Source organism: Dendrobates tinctorius, unplaced genomic scaffold (genome assembly GCF_039654945.1).
Source record: "Dendrobates tinctorius isolate UK_male_01 unplaced genomic scaffold, ASM3965494v1 ptg000138l, whole genome shotgun sequence".
NCBI lineage: Eukaryota > Metazoa > Chordata > Amphibia > Anura > Dendrobatidae > Dendrobates > Dendrobates tinctorius.
Genome location: NW_027361806.1, coordinates 13,495,424 through 13,517,500, shown reverse-complemented (window position 1 = coordinate 13,517,500; position 22,077 = coordinate 13,495,424). Strand labels below are relative to the sequence as shown.

Here is a 22,077-nt window from a genome sequence, read left to right as displayed (position 1 = left end):
TTGGTCTGGCCCATTTTAGGAGTTTTGTGTGAAATGATCAATGTTTTGCTTTTTGCTTCATTCTCTTTTGTGTTTTTTATTTAAGACAAATTAAATGAAGATAATAATACCAAAGAATTTGTGTTTGCAATCATTTTCAGGAAGAAACTGAATATTATCTGACAGAATTGCAGGGGTGTCAATACTTTTGGCCACAACTGTATATACATATATACATACACACACACACACACACACACACACATAAAAAAAAAAAAAAAAAAATAATCAGGAAAATGCACGTAAAATAGAAATTTAAAAAAAAGGTACAGATGTACAGATATTAAAGAAGAATAGAGCGGTAATGAAAAGCTAGTGAAACACTGAAAATGGGGGGATAAAAAGGGGCATAAAATGCAATAAATCTCTTGGTATAGAATTCACCTCCTATTCCTGGCAGATTGTAAATCGGGAGGTCTAATTAAAGGGGCTGTTGTAAAATAGCAGAATATATCTGAATGTTATGGAAGAAACAGCGCCACCCTGGAGGCAATGTCGGATATTGCAGCTCAGCCAAATTTGCAACATTTTTTAAGCTTTTTTCGTGCCTCAATGATTCCCTTTGGGGAGTATGATTCATGGCTAAAATTCCTGCCATTGTCCCAAATCCTCCGCACTACTTTATGCTGTAACACTGACAGCCCGACTCCAGGTCATGTCACCGGGATTTCCTGTGCGGCAGGAGGGACCAGAAATATGGCCCAGCAGGGAACCTGAAATGTGTCAGAACGGAAGAAGGTGGAGGATCATCAATACGATTAACTCTTTTTATGATCTTTTTTTTATTTTTAACTATTTCTATGCAGGGGCTGGCTCTCTATCAGAAAAAGGATTAAAAAAAAAAAAAAAAAAAAAAGACTGTATGACAAACGGACTCCCTTCCTGATACACTTGTGTCATGCTCCGCACCCTCATGCACCAGACATGACACATTGTATCAGTTCTGCCCAACCGTTTGGCTACAACAGTCAACATTGACACTTTATCTACACAGAGCAGAATGATATCAGACTGCACAATAACATTCGTTTTACTCTGGCTTAAACAGGACCTGACATTATCGAATATTCTGCACTATTGGACATATGAATTCTATCACTATATTCTCCGGAACTAGAAGAACGAACAACGTTCTATGCTAGAAACAAGTGCTGGGTTATGGGAATTTCTGGATTATTGGAAGTTCATCGATCATTACATGGTAGAATTGAGCTGTTGGTGATGAGTCGTCCACTGGCACTTCCACATTGTCTTCCGATTCCCCGACCAGTGGGATATACACGTGTCCTTGTTTCATATCACTCTAGTGATAAAAGAGAGAAAAATAACAAATAACGCTCTGCTCAAAATTAAAAGGGATGACATAACCCTCATCATCCGGTCATTCCTCAATGTGTTTTAAGGGGATCATTACACTTGATATAGAAGTGTTAAATAATCAAAAATTAAAGGGGGGTTTCCAGAATTGTTTAAAGGGTTAGACAACTTTAAAGCAAAAGAAAAAAAAAAAAAACAAACCACAGGTTCAGGTTACGATTAGCATCTATTCTGTTTGACTAACTCCCATAGAAATGAATGATGGCTCCCGAAACAATGTAGCACAGTGAGGTACATTGTGTAAATTAGAGATGTGGACATTCCCTGCATTTGACAGGGTAGAGTGGAAGTATTTATGGGCAGTATTGAAATATATGGGATTTGGGCATAGATTTATCTCCTGGGTTAAGTTACTGTATGTAGACCCGAAAGGATATATTAGGATTAATGGGGAGACTTCGGAGGCATTTGGGTTGTTCAGAGGAACTCGTCAGGGATGTCCATTGTCACCGTTATGGTTTGCTGTAGCGATGGAACCGTTAGCGATTAAAATTCGTAACTCCAAAGAAATACAAGGCTTTAGATATGGGGAATTGGAGGAAAAGATCGCCCTATACGCGGATGATATACTCCTGTTCTTAAAAGACGGCGGAGAGGCACTGACTGAGGTCATGGGCCTTATAGAGAAATTTGGATACTTTTCCGGATTGAGAATTAATTGGGACAAGTCATGTATCATAGGGGTTGATAGAGAGTTGGAAGGTCGAGATGTGGGGGGGGGGGGGGCAGTTGGACACTTGAAAGTAGTTAAGGAGTTTAAATACCTCGGAATATGGGTATCTATGCCCGTATCTAGATTTCTTGAACTAAACTTGGATCCATTACTAGTTAAATTCAAAGTTAAGATGACAGCATGGTGTAAACTAGTACTATCAATAGTGGGGAGGACGAATCTAATTAAAATGATTATGATGCCTCAGTTGATGTACGTCCTCCATAATGCCCCGGTTTGGATCTCAAAGAAAAATTTTTACAAAATTAATACCATTTTTAGAGAATTGATCTGGGGGAAAAAACAAGCAAAAATTAAATTGGAAATACTGCAAAGGGGGAAGGAAGAGGGTGGGTTGGCGGCGCCAAATCCATGGATATACTTTGTAGCAACGCAGGGGCAGCACTTTAGGGGTTGGCGAGAGGAGGGGAACTTGAGCGTTATGGGGAAAATTTTGGTCCAACTGACCAACAAGAGAACATTGGTACAGAGCCTAGAAGCAGGAAGCTTTGGGAGATTAGGGAAGGACATACCCACATTTGGACTAATGCACAAAATATGGCAACATATCAAAATTCTTAGAAGAGTTGAGGAATTGACGATATACACACCTATATGGGATAATGTGAACCTTTCGGAACTATATAAACTGAAGGACTTTATTGATTGGGAGAGGAGAGGTTTGCAATATGTGTGGCAACTATTGGAGGGGTCCGAGATCAAGCCTTTTACTGTCCTAAAGGAAGAGTTTGGACTCCCATGTAGTGGTGAATTTCGATATTTTGGTCTCAGGCATGCATTTCAAGCGCAGAAACAGACAACGAATATGACGGTACAGAGGGATGTGGTATTGGACTATGTGTGTGCGTCCGGGGGTACGAGAGGTGTTATCTCTACCATCTATAGAGATTTATTATACTCTTACTTGGCTGGGTTTCCTCTAACAGTAAAATCTAAATGGGAGAGAGAAGTGGGGGAAATAGTAGATGAAACATGGGAGTCTATTTTAGAGTATATACCTAAACTCTCTTTGAGTGAGCCGGGTAGGATATCGCAATTATATATTGTACATAGAACATATAAGACCCCAGAACTTATGAGGAAAATGGGCTTGAGGGACAATGCGGAGTGTCCAAGATGTGGATATGAACCTGCGGGAATGCTTCATATGCTCTGGTCTTGTCCAAGACTCTCATCATACTGGGAGGAGGTCATAGGGCTTGTTGAGAAGATATACCGATGTGATATAGGAAGGGATCCAATAACGTGTGTGTTGGGGTACGTGGAGGAGGTTTCGGTGGGGAATGCCTATAAGTCCATCATAGCGAAACTCTTATATATCGCCCGTAAGCTGATAGCACAAAAATGGATCGATGCTGAACCCCCAACGATTGGGGAGTTTGTCACTCGTGCGAATAACGTAATCCGATTGGAAGAGAGAATTTATAGAAGGCGACATACTGAAGCACACTTTGAAAAACTCTGGGCCATGTGGTTACAGTGGAGACAATCACATTGAGAAATTCTGTATTGCAGTTGGGAAGGGGGGAGAGGGAGGAGGGAGGAGGTTGGGTCTGTTTTTCTTCTTCCTTTTTTTTTCCTTTTCTTTTTCATGACGGGGAGGAAATTGAATGCCGTGTATTTTTATATATGTAATGGAGATGATTTGAAAGCTTTGACTAAATGTAATTATAACGACATTTGAATATAATAAAATCTTTGGTTTAAAAAAAGAGATGTGGACATTCCCAGTGCGCTTTGTGCTACACCATTTCCAGAATGGCCTTTCAGTTCTATGGGAGCTATGCAAACAGAATTGAGCAACTGCACTGGGCCGTTGTTGTAACCTCACCTCTGGTGGCCAAGAAGGAGACGCCATTATTCCCATGTTGGCCATGAAAGTCAGAACTTGGCATAATCTTGATTAAATTATGCAATTTACTAATAAATTCAATCTCCAGATGCAACCTCCAATCTCAGAAAATCTCCTTCCGATTTATTATTGGACACCCGTGTTTCCTTTTACCTGAGCAGAAAGTAAAAGGGCTGGCTACTCATTTTAAAAACAAAGCCATCCTGCCTCTCTGTCCATACACTGGAAATGGCATTGAAGGGGACTGGCTTAGCCACTGAAATGAGCAGTCGGCAAGTCCCCTTTACACAGAGCTCTGGCCATGAGTGGGCAGAGAAAACACTCTCTCATTACGGACACCTTGAAAGATGACTTGTCTGAACAAGAGCTTGGAGCTGAAGCTCGGGACACATTTTAGATGTAAATTATATTATTCAATTTACAAATAAAAGCAAATTTTAACATTTGTGCTGGACAACCCTTGAAAGGACCTTCAATTATGGACCATGAAAAGTCAAAATTAATACTCACACAACACCCAAGAGGAATAGCGCTTCACTCACCTTTTAGGGTTACGGAGCCAGAGGCAGCCGCCTACATTCCCTCCCCCTCCATCATAAACTTCACATGCATAGAAAACTGGGAAACAACCAATATTGCCAATATTCCTGCTCCCACAGGGGTTGTCACCCAGCTATTCTAAACCCCAGAATGGCAAATTTAATAGTGGTGTACCAATTAGGCAAAATTCTCATTCGATATAGGAAAGGACCCTCATTTGTTGCACCATCCCAGGTTTTGGCGTTTGCTCCCCACAAGTCGAAGGTTAGTAGTGAGTTCTCCAAGATCAGACGCTGGTGAGTAGGATTAGCCACTAAGTCAAAGTAAGACAAGCACAGATACCCTTCACCACCCTACAATCAGTACTTAAAGGGGTATTAAAGGGGTCTTCCACTGCAGTATTCCTTGTACTAAGCCTAGCAGTCCCCACTGAGGGCCATAGATGGGTTCTTGTAAGTGCACCAACATGCCCCTAATGCACTTCCATTATGATTTGCATATGGATTCTACTCTACATTTCTCGTGACTGCCACACTGGGTCTGTACAAAAACGTTATAAATGTTTTACTGAGAAACACGTGCTTATACAGCCACTCTGTATACAAAAGTCTCCATTCACTGACTGGAGATTTTTCATACATCATCCAAAAACTAAATTAAAAGGATATTTTGGTTTCAGCAAATAAAGATAATTTTCTATGTAATGAAAAGTTGCCTGATTTTCCAACAAAGTTAGTTTGTTTTTTCCCCAATATCTCCTCTTGCTGACATTCAATGGGAACCATCTTGGTTACTTCCAGTGGATAAAATCTTGTCTTGATCATAAGATAGCTCTGATAATTGCACTGCAAAAAGAAAATTGAACCTGTGCACTCTTCACATGACCAGGATGGATATTTTCTTTTTATTCACTAATTCTAATGAAGATTCCTTTTGCATTCCAGCAAGCAGAGATCTTGAAAACCATGAAGAAAGAATACAGAAAGTATGGTATAGTGGAACGTGGAAAAACTTTTCATCTTTCAAACAATATTAAATTATTTGCTGAAATTAGAAATTTCCCCTTTAAAATGTAGAAAACGGATTTAGAACGAGAGAATAATAAAAAGCTGCAGTAAATTCTGGGGATTGCAGCATCTGGTTGGATTTGGCTTCTCTCCCATGAATCACCTCATCTGTTATATTTGGGGTTAGGAGGGAATAATCATGCAATGTCCAGATTATCAGGAAGGCAAAATGATAATTATGTTGATTTTTGGTAGACAGATCAGGCAGGGATTCTATGGTCACAATTCAGTGCACAGGGCCGGGGGGGGGGGGAGGGGGGGTTCAGTTCTTACCACCAATGGTTTGCAAATGCCAATGCGGACTCTTCCCGGTGGCACAGATGTTAATATTTGCACAGCCTCTTCCAGCGAAGCATTGTCCATAAAACTGTCATTTACAAAGATCAAGCGGTCACCAGGCAGAATCTGTCCGCTTTCCTCCGCTACACCACCTGACAGCAGAGACTGAACCACAATCACCGTCCTTGCTGGATCTGAGGGATCCTGAAGATGGAGCCAAAAGCCAAAATAGTGAGAAAGACCGAAGAGCGTTTACTTCTCTTACACACTGAGCATTTCCAATAAAGGGTTATTCCCAATATTTAAACTCATCATTTATCCATCTCCGGCAGTCCCATATAGAATCATTGGGGAAGAGGTGCGCATGCGCGGCCACTGCTGGAGCATCCTCAGGGTTAGTGTGGTTCCAAGTGGTTGGACCTCCATAGCACCAATAACAGGTCTCTGAAAAGTCCTGTCAGGACCAAGTGTTGGCTAGAAGTGATGAACGAATGTGCTTGGGTAAGAGGTTATCTGCGCGTGCTCGGGTGCTGAGTGTCTTCGGTGTGCTTGAAAAACATGTTTGCGTCCCCGCGGCTTCATGTCTCATGGCTGTTCGATAGCTGCAACACATGTATGGATTGCCTGTTAGTTAGGCATGTGCTGCAACTGTCGAACAGTACGCCGAAAACACTCGGTTAGCACCCGAGCATGCACGAATAACACTTTACCCAAGCATGCTCACTCATCACTACTAGCTACGCATACGCACTTCCAGTCTAGTCATCCTCAATGGATCTGCCATAGATCGCTCAATACTGTACCTTTTTCTATCTCTGGCAGACCCAATTGTATAAAAGGAGCGCCTGCGTGACCACTGCTCCATTCTGACAGAACATTTCAGACCCCCGTTCTCAGAGTCTCGGTGGCAGTACTTCCACAAATCCCAAAAATGGGGCTCTGAAATGCACTGCCAAAAAATATTGGTGCCTGCCCATTGCACTCATTCTCTATCGGAGTCCCATAGATAGCCAAATGCTGCACCCCACTCTCTCCATCAGTCCCATATAGAATGAACGGAGCAGAAAAGTGGACATGCGGCGACAGCGCCATTCCAATGTTCTCAGGATCAGTGATGATTCCGGCAGTTGGACCTCCACAGATCCCGAGAATGGGGCTCTGAAATGATGCATCAGAACAGCGTTGTGGCCGTACATGCGCACTGCGACTGAATGTAGCATTTGTCTATCTCCACCAGTCCGATATAGAAAGAATGGGAGTATAAAGCGGAGGTGCGCATGTGCTGCCTCTGCTCAAATCAGTCGGGCAGTTAAAGAGCCATGTGCTCAGGTTCATGGGTTCCCAGGTGTCCGATATCCCACCCTTCTATACCCCAGATCAGAAAGTTCTCATGTCTCCTGTGGATAAGCGATAACTTTTAAATGTTGGCAATACCCCTTTAATAATGGTCACTGCCGTCACCATAGGTGAACTGCAAAGCTGAAGCGGAAAGTAAAGCAAAATGCAAAAACAAAACGAGCAAGGCAAGAAGTGATATGTAACACAAGCTCTATACAGAATGAGACATAAAGGAGACGTTTATAAAAAACCACTAACATTCCTTTAATACAGCAGTACAGGTCTGGCTTAATAAATGTTCTGGATTAATGAATGTTCGTAACAAATATAGAGGTAGGCAACCCCTAATAAAAACTGCCATGTCACAATCTGCTGAGCTGTAAAGGCTATTGGATTATCAGATGTTCTGAACTACTGGAATAAATTCATTTTATGGTGCAAAATACTACTACTACAAGCCAGCGGCATAATCATATAAATCTGTCGACAGATGTGCTGCTGGATTGTTTTTTATTTCGGAAGAAAGCAGCCATGTTACCCTAAGGCTATATTCACACATTGCATTTTTGTTGTGTTTTTCTTCTGCAAGCAAAACCTGCTCTCGTCAGTATGCTGATAAAGTTTAGCGCCTACAAAAAAGAAGACATGATGGAACTTCTTTAGGTTTTTGCACCAAAAACAGATACCTGTGTTTTTTGTTGCATTTTTGCACGTACCCTTGTATGTGTGAAAAAACGCTGCAAAAACGCTGAAAAAAGTAACATGCTGCTTTCAATAACGCAGGAGTTTTCCCAATTCTGTCAGGAAAAAAAGTAATTTATGAAATCTCCTTGCCTTTACTGGTACTGTAAAACGCAGCTGAAAATTTGCATTAAAAATGCACCAAAAATGCAACGTGTTAACATGGCCTAATCTTGGATCATTTCTCACTTTTTTGCATTCCTTTGGACAACTAAACAAATTTGTATTATAGCAGCAGTTCCGTTCCTTCACTCAGTTTACTTCTTTACATTTTCTGTCTGATCATGTCTTTATAGGGATCAGCCCCAGACTTCTACAGGGCATGTGCAAAGCAACATTTCTGCTTCCCAGAGAAATTGCCCAGGATTAAAAAACATGGGGCTATTCCTCCCAAAATAGCGCCACACCTGTCCGCAGGCTACATGTGGAATTGTAGCCATGCTCTTCAGTAGAGCTGTGCTGCAATATCAGAACCAACCCATTGATAGGTGTGATACTGATCCTGGAGGAATAAAGCCATGTTCTCCTAATTATTAACAGTGTAATACAGTTGTTATCTTCTGTGGATACAAATGGTCAATGACCATGATATACTGCTTTTTGTATGTGCTAGCTACTAAAGGGAGGAGGAGGTGAGCTGTGACATCACCTATTGTGAATGGTGGATTCTGTGTAATCTACTGTATATGGGAGGTGTTATCAGTCAATGTACAGTAGGAGGTGAACTGTGACACCACCTATTGTGAATGGTGGATTCTGTGTAATCTACTGTATATAGGAGGTGTTATCAGTCAATGTACAGTAGGAGGTGAACTGTGACATCACCTATTGTGAATGGTGGATTCTGTGTAATCTACTGTATATAGGAGGTGTTATCAGTCATTGTACAGGAGGAGGTGAGCTGTGACATCACCTATTGTGAATGGTGGATTCTGTGTAATCTACTGTATATAGGAGGTGTTATCAGTCAATGTACAGTAGGAGGTGAACTGTGACATCACCTATTGTGAATGGTGGATTCTGTGTAATCTACTGTATATAGGAGGTGTTATCAGTCATTGTACAGGAGGAGGTGAGCTGTGACATCACCTATTGTGAATGGTGGATTCTGTGTAATCTACTGTATATAGGAGGTGTTATCAGTCAATGTACAGTAGGAGGTGAGCTGTGACATCACCTATTGTGAATGGTGGATTCTGTGTCATCTACTGTGTATAGAGGAGTTATCAGTCATTGTACATAAGGAGGAGGAGGTGAGCTGTGATATCAGCTATTGTGAATGGTGGATTCTGTGTAATCTACTGTGTATAGAGATGTTATCAGTCATTGTACAGAAGGGGAGGGGAGCTGTGACATCACCTATTGTGAATAATAAATATATTTAAAGACAAAAACTTTATTTAAATAACAGGTAATTGAAGACTCATTTTCTTTAAAAATGACCCGTTTGGTTGGAAAAGAAAGCAACAGACGACTACCATGAACTAGTGTTCCTAGTAAAGCTTGTTTCACGATTGTGCAGTCTAAATACACTGCCGATTTCCAGACAGATGAGTAAAACCCTTCTTTGTAAATTGAAATGATCTTTTAGAAGGAGCGTTTACACCTTATGTGAAGCACAAAAGACCAAATGGAAGGCTAACTTGGGAGATAAGGCTAGGGTGGAGGCCACAGCATCTTCACCTTCAGAAGTATCCCAGGGAGCAGGGCGCCCCCTAGTGTTAAGGACAGGGAAGGAGCCGCTGGTCCCGGGTCACCCGACAGCTGTGTTGTGACACAGCGGATCCATTACAGGTCAGTCAGTGAGCACCTGAAGCGATTTCTGCTTGTGTAAACCGGCTATAAAGGGACTTTCGATTAACACACACACACACACACACACACACACACACACACACATAGGTGATCGGCAGTGGTTTAGTGCGTTTAGTCTGCAGGTGTAAACAGGACCCAACCCTCACTCGCAGAATCTATGAATAGTTCTTGTGTGAAGTACTTGATAAAAACGTCTTGTAGAAGGACCCGAGGAAACATTTCCAAACATCCCATTATCTCTGAGCATTATATAGGCGAGTGGAAGTGGGCATTTTGGATCTCGAGTGTAACGTTGACCAGGAGCAAATCCCACTCTGGCGGACCCTGCGAGTTCATGTGGAATGCCTTATTTATTCTTGTGGTGGTGCTGCAAGGAAATGAACCTTTTCTCACTGCTGACTGCTGGGGGTCCTAGGAGCAGAACACCCAATGATCTTAAAAATCAGGGGACCCAAAAGCAGCCCCCCCCCCCATTAACTCAACGCCAGAATCGATTTCCATCGCCTTTTCATTTATAAATGAGATTCCCCTCGTTAATTTTCCTTGCTCACTCTCCAGAAGCAAGGTCTTTGAAAAGGGCTTTCAGTGGAGACGAGTGAATTTACACCTGTGACTCCATCCGTGTCAAGGGCGTCTGGAAGAATCTGGAACAGTGCAGCGCTCCCCGGAGGGCAGAAACTTTGCAAAACTCCAATTGCACATCAATGAAAATTAGCATTCATTAAGGAGATAAAACACACTTTTTTTTTTTCCAGTTAGTGATAACTCCCTATGATAAGAGACTGCAGGACTTTATCCGGCACACAGCCCCCCCCCCACCTACTCAATGATCATCAAAGCAAGGGGGGTATGGAAGCTATAACCCTGAAAATGTGCTGCTGCGCCTATTTTGCAGCTTAAACAGACGTTCCTTGGAGTAGACTGAATTGATCCATTAGGTTGATGGAAAACTTAAGCACATTTGCTGACTCAGGAGAACTTCAGAATATTCTCCCAGCGAAGATATATGTGTATTGGCCAAGAGAGGGCAGTAACGATCAATAATTCCCCACAAATGCAGTTACAGCAGTCGTCACTTTTGTGATGTGCGCAGCATAAACTGCTGAAGGACACACTTTTCTTATAAAGAACACGCTGCAGCTGGGTAACAAAGCCACCTCCAAAGAGACGAGGGGCCGTGGGTGCAAGACGTCCCTAAAGTAAGAGGGAGACCCCCCCAAAAAAAAAAGTCAGCATCATTACAGTAATGTCAGCCATAGATACATTTCTATATAGAGGATTCTCCCTGGACAAGATAACGATATCATGGGATGGCAGTTATTATATAGGTGCTGGACGTAGGCGCAATAAGATCATCCCATGGGCAGTAGCCAGAGTCTATTCTACTGAAATACTCTGTGCTGCAGTGGGTATACGTATAGGACATCTTGCTGCAGTCTGTTACCACCTGCTTGTCCCCATTCCCATGTCTTCCCCATCATCACGGGATGAGCATACAAGATCCGCATACTCCTAAAACACTCTGTGCTGCTGGAGGCCCTGCTCCTTTTTGGGGGGGTTTGATAAAAGAAAAACTTTAATAGAAAAAAAAATTATAAAAACCAAAACTGAGTCCATGATTGAGGAACACTGGGGATCTCCTGCACCCCTAATGCTATAGTCATGACAGTGTAGGTCAGCTAACGTTCAGGAGTATGGCGCCCCCTAGCAGTGTATAAAAAAAGTTTTCAGAATGTCTCTTGTTTAATAATGTCTCATATTTAATAAATAGCAAATGTGATATAAAAGTCCAGCGCTGGTTCCCCCTGTGCCCGTCCTGAAATCAGAGCGCGGAGCTGGAATGTGAGGCACGCAGGGCGGATACACGCTGAAACTCAAATAAACACAACGCTAAAATAATCAGTCCTGGAATGTGGGGGTGCAGGAGCCATTCAAGGTGGTGGTGGGGGAATAAGAACTCCACCCAACTTTCCCAGACCCCTGAATGGAAAGTAATGACTTTTCTCTAACTAGACAGACCTGCTGGAAAGCTGGATCCCCCACCACCACCCATAAAAGTGGAAAGTAGCAGCCACATTAATAGTCATCCAGTAGATTTCTCATCTTATAAAAGTGATGATGTGTTCGGCAGCGATCCGAGCCCTGGATCTTGTACATTTTTCTTTTAACAGTGAGACCCCCTGTAAAAAATTTTTAGTCGCCATCCAGAATGGATGTCCAGTTATGTGGTCACACCATACGTTCTAGGAATACAACCCATTAGATAAGTGCCCTGTACAGTGGTGATCAGAGATTAGAGAAACAAGCCCACTTTCTTCCAAAAGCAGCGCCGCCCCTGTTCACAGGTTGTATGTGGTACTGCTGTGCTGTTGCTGAGCCCCATAGTCAGAGTTGAGCTGCAGTACCAGACCTAGCCTCTGCACAGCAGTGGCGCCGTTTTTGGAGAACAGCTTTCCTAAGCCCTTTAGTACCTTTCTATATTGAGTCATGGCCAACTAGGAACCATGATGAATTATTACTGTACCCCATATAAATATTTCAGGATGGAAATGCTCCTTAAATGCTTTTGGTTGAGCAGATTGAGTTCACATTAAGGCTAAAGCAATTCATAAAACCCATAATGCAAAAGTTAATCATAGAGTAGCGGGATCATATTATATCTTCGCTTACACACAGACTATCGAGAGCATGGAACGTCCTCCAAAATACACACGTCCCCACCGCGGCCGCTCTGTATCCAAACAATCCACACAGTCTGTGGGCAGAAAACAGAGGGGTAAGATGAAGACTATGGGCAGCATTAAGCATTTGCATTCCCATCCCTTTGGGCATCAAGATACAGGGGCCACTAATTAAGACTTCTGTTTGTATGTACTATATCCAGCCCATGTCACCTCCTGAAAAAAACTGTATCCCAAGTAAAGGGGATTTCTAGAACGTAAAAATTAATAGCCGTAAGTTGGGGGTCCAACTCCTGCAGAGTCCAGTTATGAAACAGTATGCAATGAGCTCCCTCTAGTGGCTGCATCACACATTCAGAATTATGGTACATCATGTAACTTTAATATGCAGGGAATTTGGAGCTGTGTACCAGCAAAAAAAAAAAATGGAGTACGAATCAGTGTAAAGGTGTATTAAAGAATTTCTCTCAACCTAGCAAGTTCTCTCCTATCCATCTACGGAATATTGCTATTAGGTAGCCCTGGGACCGAGGCTCTAAGAGGCCAATTTGAATGGAGTAATGTCGGTGTATGTACATCACCGCTCCGCACATTGTCTGAGTTAGCCAAGCGCTAGTCCCATAGACAATGAATAAAGCGATGACGTGCATGCATGGACATTGCTCCTTCCAAATGGGACACTTCTGAGCCCTGATCTTGGGAACTCGTCTACAGGATATGTGAAGACTCGCCAATTTATGACAACCCCGGACATCATAGCCACATGACGCACTGATGTGACCTGCATGGAGATAACAGACCATGAGGAGACATGAACCCCACCAAGAAGAGGCAGATAGTGGCAGAGGATGAAATTAAAACAAAAAAAAAAAAAGAGGAGACGATGATCGGTCAATTATATTTATAATAGTAGGTCAGTAAAAGCCGAGATTGCGGCGGAGTGACGGTGAAATCTGTATTGCCATATGTAACGGAAAATGGTAACCCCGATACAAACACAGTAATAATAGCAGGAAGACGACACATTCCTGGTCTGGAACAGAAAATCCATTTATTTCAATGAGACGGAAAGCCGCAATTCATTATTTACAGGGTGGACGTAGTTAGTACAGGACTCTGGCAGAAAGCAGCACATCGCTAGCGGCCAGAAGGAGCGACGGAGAGCGCGGCCACGTATCTGGACCGTTATTAACCATCTACCTGGAGTAATATCGGGTTTTTCCTCTGGCTTGGAAGATTATTAAACCGAGTGATGTCACCAATCTATGGATACAGATAGGTGTCAGGTAGAGAAGAAGACAAGAACCCAAAAACTTAGAACAAGTCAGAAACAGAAAAGTGAGAAAGATGTGGCGTTATGTGGGGGTTTATATAGGGGAAATACAGGTTTTACGGGAGATTTTAAAAGCGTTGGCGTCCCCAGCGGTGATGTCTAAAAGAGCCTTCACCAATACAAGGCAGGTAGCGAGGGTACGCCTTGGAATATACATTGTAAGCTTCAGGTAATACCGAAAATATTTGGAAGCGATGTAGAGGTTAATGGCAGTGTCCAATATCTATGCTTTCTAGTGGGGGTAAAGGATAACTTCCTTGGTGGCCTAGAGGGGTTATACAGATGTAAAATCCATTATAGTGGAAACGTCCATAATGGTAGTAATAGAAACGATTCAAAGACAGACTCCCCGTGTCACAGCAAAGCAGCCCCTCTGATCCCTCCTGTTACTCATTAGGGAAGCTGCCTTAGAGCTGTAGCTTTGTCTGAAGCACCCGGCTAAATAGCCAGACGATCACTGTAACAGAAGCATCAGTGGGATTAGGGATCCACATCTCAATGTGGAAAGTTAAAGGGAATGTGTCCGGAGCTTTAGGGTCTAAGCTAATTACGTTGTTGGTTAATGTAGAAATAGACAAGTTCTAATGTTCCTTTAAACACAGAGGAGTTAGTACTGCACATGCGCCACGCCATAAACACGTGGCACATGCGCAGCGCTCTCTCCGCTCTTTGCAGCACACAGCGGATCAGCAATGCCTTTGTCCAAAGATAGAAGAGTACTGCATAAGAGCAAAGCATGCTTGGTGCATGTATGACATCTCATTGCAGACAGAGATAAACAGACATCAATCAAGCGCATGGCAGTAATATGGAGGAACGTCGCCCTTGCTGGGAATCTGTCTACCATTGGTGCACTTGTCCAACAGCAAGTGCATCAATCCTCTGCATTATTCTCAGCCTAACGTGACCCCAACTGTCTCTCCGTGTAAAGCCATTACTGCACAGTAGTACATCAGTGATGGTTTTACCCCCAAAGCAAGAGAGTACTGTGTATGTGCCGAGTATACACGAGGCATCTGGGAGATTTCACAGCAGATAGTACGGAGGTAAAAAAAAAAAAAAAAAAAAAATCATTATTCAAGCACATTAAAGTGACTCTAAGAGGAATAATGCAAAGTATCTTTGCACTTTTGGGAACTGATCAATCCTTGGTCCGCTTGCCTCCCAACAACTGCACGTGTTCAGCTCTGATGCCTCTCCATTATGTAATTGTGCACATGCGCCGTGTAAATCCGATACATGATCGGTAGTCTCCCATCTTTGGGCAATGACATCTCTGATGTACCGGCCACAAGCAATGCATAATCTATTCATTTATCTACAACACCGTGCATGTGCCGGTACAAGAACTCCAAGAACTCCTGCTCAAGATGTTACTGGCAATAGCAACAAAGTAGCAGAGCTAAACAGATGTGAAAGTGGCGCCAATGCAGAGAACCGCAGCACTCACTTACAAAAAATGATACAATGCGGATTCTGTCAGTGAAGAAATATCCGTTTTTCGGACAGAATCGTATGTTAGCTTGGTAAGGCAGAAAAAGGCAAAGTTCAATTTCATTGTAGTGTGGTTCCCTTTAAAATACAAGTTTAATGAAAATTCTAGGTAAAGACAAGGGTGGGAGGAAGAAAAAAAAAAAAAAGGCAATTTTCCATCTCAACACTTTCCCGGAGAAGACAGTAATTTAGGACAAGAGGTCGCTATTTAGTAAGTAATGAATGAGTGTTTTCTGGAGAACTTCAAACTTCAATCTCCTCGAAATGGATTGACTTATTAGCATATAACTGAATATGTAAGATGTAAAGCTCCTGCTCAAATACAATAGTTATTGGAAAAGTCTATTCAAACCAGTAACCTTAACCCCCAGAGCCACTCACCAGTCTGTACATCCATCCATAGATAGGAGGGGGGGGAGGGGGGGTTAAAAGCATTTCTTACACATTGGAGCTTTTTGCTGCATAGGGAAGCGTGATGTGCTGGAATCACAGAGGAAATATGCCTACAGGGATATGCAATTTTGCAAATGCATATGCTTACTGCAAAGTCTAATTCTTGCAAAGTGCTCCCTGTACATTTCAAATATTATCAAATATGGTAATTGGGACTAATAAATCTGAGGGCGAGGCCGCCTATTGGCCTCCATGACATCACTGGCTCCGAGAAGGGAATAATAACGACGTGCAGCTCATTGGGGCAGATTCTGTGTCCTGTGTTATACTCAGCCATGGAAAAGAGTGTACAGATCTATATGTTTTATATTGACAGATATTTACAAACTAAAATGGGAATTGCTGGTTTTGTCAATTTACACATTTTAAAAATGTGTTTTAATTTTTTGCGGTAAAAAAATTCTGCGCCAATTTAATTACCTAAGGCTAATTTCACATTAGCTTTTTTTGCACAGCGCATCATGCGCAATACAAACGCATGCAAAAAACGCATCATGCATTTTGCATGCGTTTTTTATGCGCATTCTTCTTTCTCTAGGGGTTAAAACCAGTGTCTACACATATTTACGCCAAAAACGCATGCGCACGAAAGCGCCGAACGCATGTCCATGCACACGCCTGCGTTCCCATAGACTAATACGTTATTTTGTCGCATTCCGTGCGCATGCAGGTTGTTTTTTTTTTTTTACACCTTTCGGCGGACCCAAACATTCAACAGGTTGCGTCTTGCGCGCCTAGGCGCAAACAACGAAAGAACGCATGCACACGAAAACGCATATGAACGCGTGCAAATGCAAGACCATGCGCACGCCATGTTAAACATAGGTACGCATGACGCATGCGCACGATGCACTGTGCAAAAAAACGCTAATGTGAAACCAGCCTAATATATGTTATATGGGTCTCTTATTTCTGAATCAAGCAGCCAAATCCTCTATATAAACAAAGTTAAAATGTAACTTTCAGGTTTCCCGCAGCCACCACCAAGAGGAAGAGGCGCTGATTGGATACCATATTATTTTTCACTTTAACTCTTTAATGGGAATCCATCATCAGAAAATTATCTACTGTTTAAAACAGGATTTTTCATGAAATTATTTTTTTTTTCTTCCTAGATCAATTTGGATTAGAATCCAAAATTAGTGGGACGAGCAAGCTCAGAATCGCAGAATCCGGGGGGGGGAACACGAGCGAGCTCAGAATCCGGGAGGGAACACGAGCGAGCTCAGAATCTGAGAGAACCATCAGTGAGCTCAGAATCTGGGGGGACCATCAGTGAGCTCAGAATCTGGGGGACCATCAGTGAGCTCAGAATATGGGGGGACCATGAGTGAGCTATGCAAATAGAGCAATGTGAACAGATCTGGCAAGATGTGGCCTGTTTGGATGATTTGGTCTACAGAATTGCAGAGTAAAATCCTCTACTAATCTGAGAAAAAAAAAAGTTAATTAAATAATACATCTCAATGGACAATGAATAAACAGAATAAAAAGTCATGTAAAAAAGTTCCTGAATACTGAGCTGCAAGTAATAAGATGTCCCTGTGTATTCTGCAGTACAGATAGAGGGCTAAACTGCAAGGCTTGTAAAGGGTTTATCTACTAGAAGAGGAAACGGCTGCTTTTAAAGGGTTAATCTATTATGCCTAACATCTTCTAATGTGTAAATCCAATTCTCACTACACACACACAGAAGCTGTGACAGGTTTTACCTCTAGCTGCTTCCTTTCACCTCCTTCTCCTCCTTAATACACAGGAATCCGTCTTGCATTACTTCACATATCATTACATACACTCACTGGCCACTTTATTAGGTACACCATGCTAGTAAGGGGTTGGACCCCCTTTTGCCTTCAGAACTGCCTCAATTCTTCGTGGCAGAGATTCAACAAGGTGCTGGAAGCATTCCTCATAGATTTTGGACCATATTGACATGATGGCATCACACAGTTGGCGCAGATTTGTCGGCTGCACATCCCTGATGCGAATCTCCCGTTCCACCACATCCCAAAGATGCTCTATTGGATTGAGATCTGGTGACTGAGGAGGCCATTTGAGTACAGTGAACTCATTGTCATGTTCAAGAAACCAATCTGAGATGATTCGAGCTTTATGACATGGCGCATTATCCTGCTGAAAGTAGCCATCAGATGTTGGGTACATTGTGGTCATAAAGGGATGGACATGGTCAGCAACAATACTCAGGTAGGCTGTGGCGTTGCAACGATGCTCAATTGGTACCAAGGGGCCCAAAGAGTGCCAAGAAAAAATTCCCCACACCATGACACCACCACCACCAGCCTGAACTGTTGATACAAGGCAGGATGGATCCATGCTTTCATGTTGTTTACGCCAAATTCTGACCCTACCATCCGAATGTCGCAGCAGAAATCGAGACTCATCAGACCAGGCAACGTTTTTCCAATCTTCTACTGTCCAATTTCGATGAGCTTGTGCAAATTGTAGCCTCAGTTTCCTGTTCTTAGCTGAGAGGAGTGGTACCCAGTGTGGTCTTCTGCTGCTGTAGCCCATCTGCCTCAAAGTTCGACGCACTGTGCGTTCAGAGATGCTCTTCTGCCTACCTTGGTTGTAACGGGTGGCAATTTGAGTCACTGCTGCCTTTCTATCAGCTCGAACCAGTCTGCCCATTCTCCTCTGACCTCTGGCATCAACATGGCATTTCCGGCCACAGAACTGCCGCTCACTGGATTTTTTTTCTTTTTCGGACCATTCTCTGTAAACCCTAGAGATGGTTGTGCGTGAAAATCCCAGTAGATCAGCAGTTTCTGAAATACTCAGACCAGCCCTTCTGGCACCAACAATCATGCCACGTTCAAAGGCACTCAAATCACCTTTCTTCCCCATACTGATGCTCGGTTTGAACTGCAGGAGATTGTCTTGACCATGTCTACATGCCTAAATGCACTGAGTTGCCGCCATGTGATTGGCTGATTAGAAATTAAGTCTTAACACACAGTTGGACAGGTGTACCTAATAAAGTGGCCAGTGAGTGTATAGCATGAAGGAAGAAATTGCCAGTGAGAACAGATCTCCCCTGCGTTCACAGAATGCACACAGACTTCCCTCACATATCTACCGGCTCAGAGACAGAAAGTCTCACACAAATGTCAAGATAGTGAGAGAGTGGAGAACCCGACTGCAGCCTTAAAGGGCCAGAACTTTTATTAATAACTTAGACATAACATTTTTTTTAACTTTTCTAAAGTGCATATAGTTGAGAAATGTTTTATATTTTGGTCTCCTTTACCTGATGAAGGTTCCCTGGAGGTGACAGGTCCCCTATAAAGACTAGGCATTTTTTTCCATTGTTGCATTCCGATAGGCATAACATGATCATAACATAATCAGACAGTGGCTGTGTTATTGCTGCTGCGTATGTTTTACTCTACTATATTTCTGTGCGCCAGAGAAAATATACTTTGAAAAGCTGACCGGGACTATGCAGCTCGGATCACTATTCCAAGGCAGGTCCCCTGCGGCTTCTCCTCACCCGGCTTTCCTAGACTGATAGTTTGCTCTCGAATGCCCGATTTTTCCATGTAAGAGGAAAACGGACCGATAATTCTGATCAGACTTTCCGTATTTTTCTTGTACATGCAGATAGAAAATATCTCCAGCTTCTCCATTGTGACAGTCCATGAAAATTATACCTCAATCAGATGTCATCCGAGTGCAGTCAGATTTTTCCACGGACCCACTGACTTGCATTACCGATCACCCTCAGATCAAAATCAGACAAGTCACCTCGATTTGTCGTGGACCTTTCAGTCTGCCAAAAATTACGAACACGTGAATGACCCTATAGACGATCCCAGGTATGAGTACTTTGAAAACCACAGATAACTCTCGGAGGAGAAAACTGGAAATCTGAATGAGTCCTTAGTGTGATTAGGAAATATCCTGTTATTGGGGAACGGGGTGAGGAGAAGCTGACAGGACCTGCCTCGCATTCGTCATATGAGACACAGTCCACGACCGGCTTTAGCAATTACAGTAAGTTTCCTTGAAATGCCGCATCGTTTCAGAATAAAACATGCACGACTGCAGTACCGCAGCCTTGGTTTAGGAAACAAGGATCTCATGTTCATATATATTATAAAACATAAAAACGAAATAACGACATTCACTTTTCAGAAGAACACTGAATATTTTTTAAATATAGTTTTAGTCCAACGATTATTCCACAAGTGCTGCTATAAATCACCTCCCGTTTTCTGTCACTTTTCCCCCTCCGTTGAATCATGATACGTATATAAAATCAATAATGGTTTGACGGTAACATTCTGGGGCTGTTTTACTGTAGGATTCATTATTTTTCATGACATTATTAAACAAAGAAACTTGTAATTAAGTGAAAATAAGATGCAAACTCTGCAATTCTGATTAAACACGGCAGTCAGGCGGAGAGGAGAGACTAACGACAGGAGAGAGCGGAGGCAATGGACAGGTTTTTACATGATTGTAACTATAATAAGGGGAGAAGAAGAAAATATAAGAAATCAACCAATTCCATCACTAAATCCTTTGTAGTTAACCTTAAATCGGTTGTCCGGCCTAAAACGAAAAGTCACAGTGTGACTGCAGACGTATGAATCCTCCCCCCAGTCAGGGCTGGCGTTAGGGGCAGCAGACCAGGCAGCTGCCTAGGGCCCCTGCTTCCCCAGGGGCCCACAGCTAGCGGCACATCACGCCGCCGCTATGGGGCTCTGACTGCCCCCGCCAGCCCCCCAGCGCCGACTACCCCAGCCGCAATGAAGGAGGAGAGAGCGTCAGCTGACGCTCCCTCTCCCATCATTCCCCGCTCCGCCTCTGACACAGCGGGTGCGCGATGACATCGTCTCACTGTGTGCCAGGCAGAGCAGGAGACAGAAGCCGGGAGCAGCCAGGAGCGTGGGCACGAGAAGAAAGTGAGGAGTGTGTGTTTTTTGTTTTTTTTTTTGGGGGGGGGGCGGTATATCACATGGTGGGCTGTGCTGCTATATATCACGGGGGGTACATTTTACATTATATTCTATGGGGGAGGCTGTGTTATATAATATGGGGGGGCTACATTATATTCTATGGGGAGGTGGGCTGTATTACATTCTATTTGGGGCTACATTATATTTATTATGTTCTATGGGGGGTGATTGCATCATACTATATGAGGAGGCTACATTGTATTCTATGTGGGGCTGCATTATATTGTATGGGGGCTTCATTATACTTTATGAGGGGCTACATTATATTCTATGGGGGCTGCATTTTACTATATAAGGAGAGCTACATTGTATTCTATGGAGGGGCTACATTATACTATATGGGGGGGCTGCATTATACTCTGTGGGTAGCTGCATTATTCTCTAAGGGGTGGCTGCATTATACTATAAGAGGAGGGCTGCATTATAGTATATGGGGGGTTACTGCATTATACTATATGTGGGCTGCATTATATTATATCGAGGACTATGGGGAATACATTATATGAAGAACTATGGGGTGCATCATACTATGGGAAGTGAATTATACTACATGGATGACAATGGCGTTGCATTATACTATATGGAGCACTATGAGGAGTGTATTATACTATATGGAGGACTGAGCAGTGTATTTTATTATATGGAGGACTATGAGGAGTCTATTATACAATATGGAGGACTATTGGGTGTAAACTAGATGTGCTGCTGATAACATGATACTGTATGGTAATCCAGTGATTGTTCTGTCCCCATCATTCTTCCTCACATGGTGGATCGAGGCCGGGAAACAAGTGTTGAACGATTTCAATATTGTCGATCACACTCATTTAGCGGCCTGAACTCAGCGCATATAAATACAACCGAAATGCTTGTGTGTGATGTGCAATATATTAGCATTTGGGGCCCCATTTTAAACTTTGCCTAGGGCCCCACTTTGCCTAAGACCGGCCCTGCCCCCAGTGCACGCACTGCGCGCTGCAAGGATTTGCTGTGGTCTGTCCCAGGAACGCCAGTCAAGTATGCGCTATGCAAACTCCCGGGCAGGACCCGTCTGGTGCGCACAGCTTCACTCAATACACTTGTGAGTGCGCCGAGAGGATTCACTAGTCTGTAGTCATAGAGTGGCTGTAGACTTTTCATTTTAGACCAGAAAATCCCATTAATTTCCCATCTACTAGAAAACATGTCAGTCTAAGGACTAAGAAAAATGGAAAAAGCTTTTGGTCCTGCAGGACTCTTGTCCTAGTAGTTCTATTCTTGGGCAATGATATAGTAGTTATATTCTTGTACATAGGGGCAGTATTATAGTAGTTATATTCTTGTACATAGGAGCAGTATTATAGTAGTTATATT

At 42.9% G+C, this 22,077-nt stretch overlaps 1 protein-coding gene across 5 annotated transcripts in view; it reads right to left on the bottom strand.

Annotated features, from left to right (window-relative positions):
- Window positions 1-22,077, bottom strand: part of PATJ (PATJ crumbs cell polarity complex component) — a 256,986-nt gene that overhangs the window by 139,517 nt on the left and 95,392 nt on the right. For 2 of the 5 annotated variants that reach the window (XM_073544627.1, XM_073544628.1), the window contains exons 19-20: window positions 5,882-6,091; window positions 1,238-1,342 (exon numbers count right to left, since the gene is read on the bottom strand). The exons of 1 other annotated variant lie outside the window; for it this stretch is intronic. In XM_073544627.1, the coding sequence (XP_073400728.1) occupies window positions 1,238-1,342; window positions 5,882-6,091 (315 nt within the window). The remainder of the gene's footprint in view (window positions 1-1,237; window positions 1,343-5,881; window positions 6,092-22,077) is intronic. 2 more of the 5 variants (XM_073544629.1, XM_073544630.1) reach the window with 2 other exon arrangements.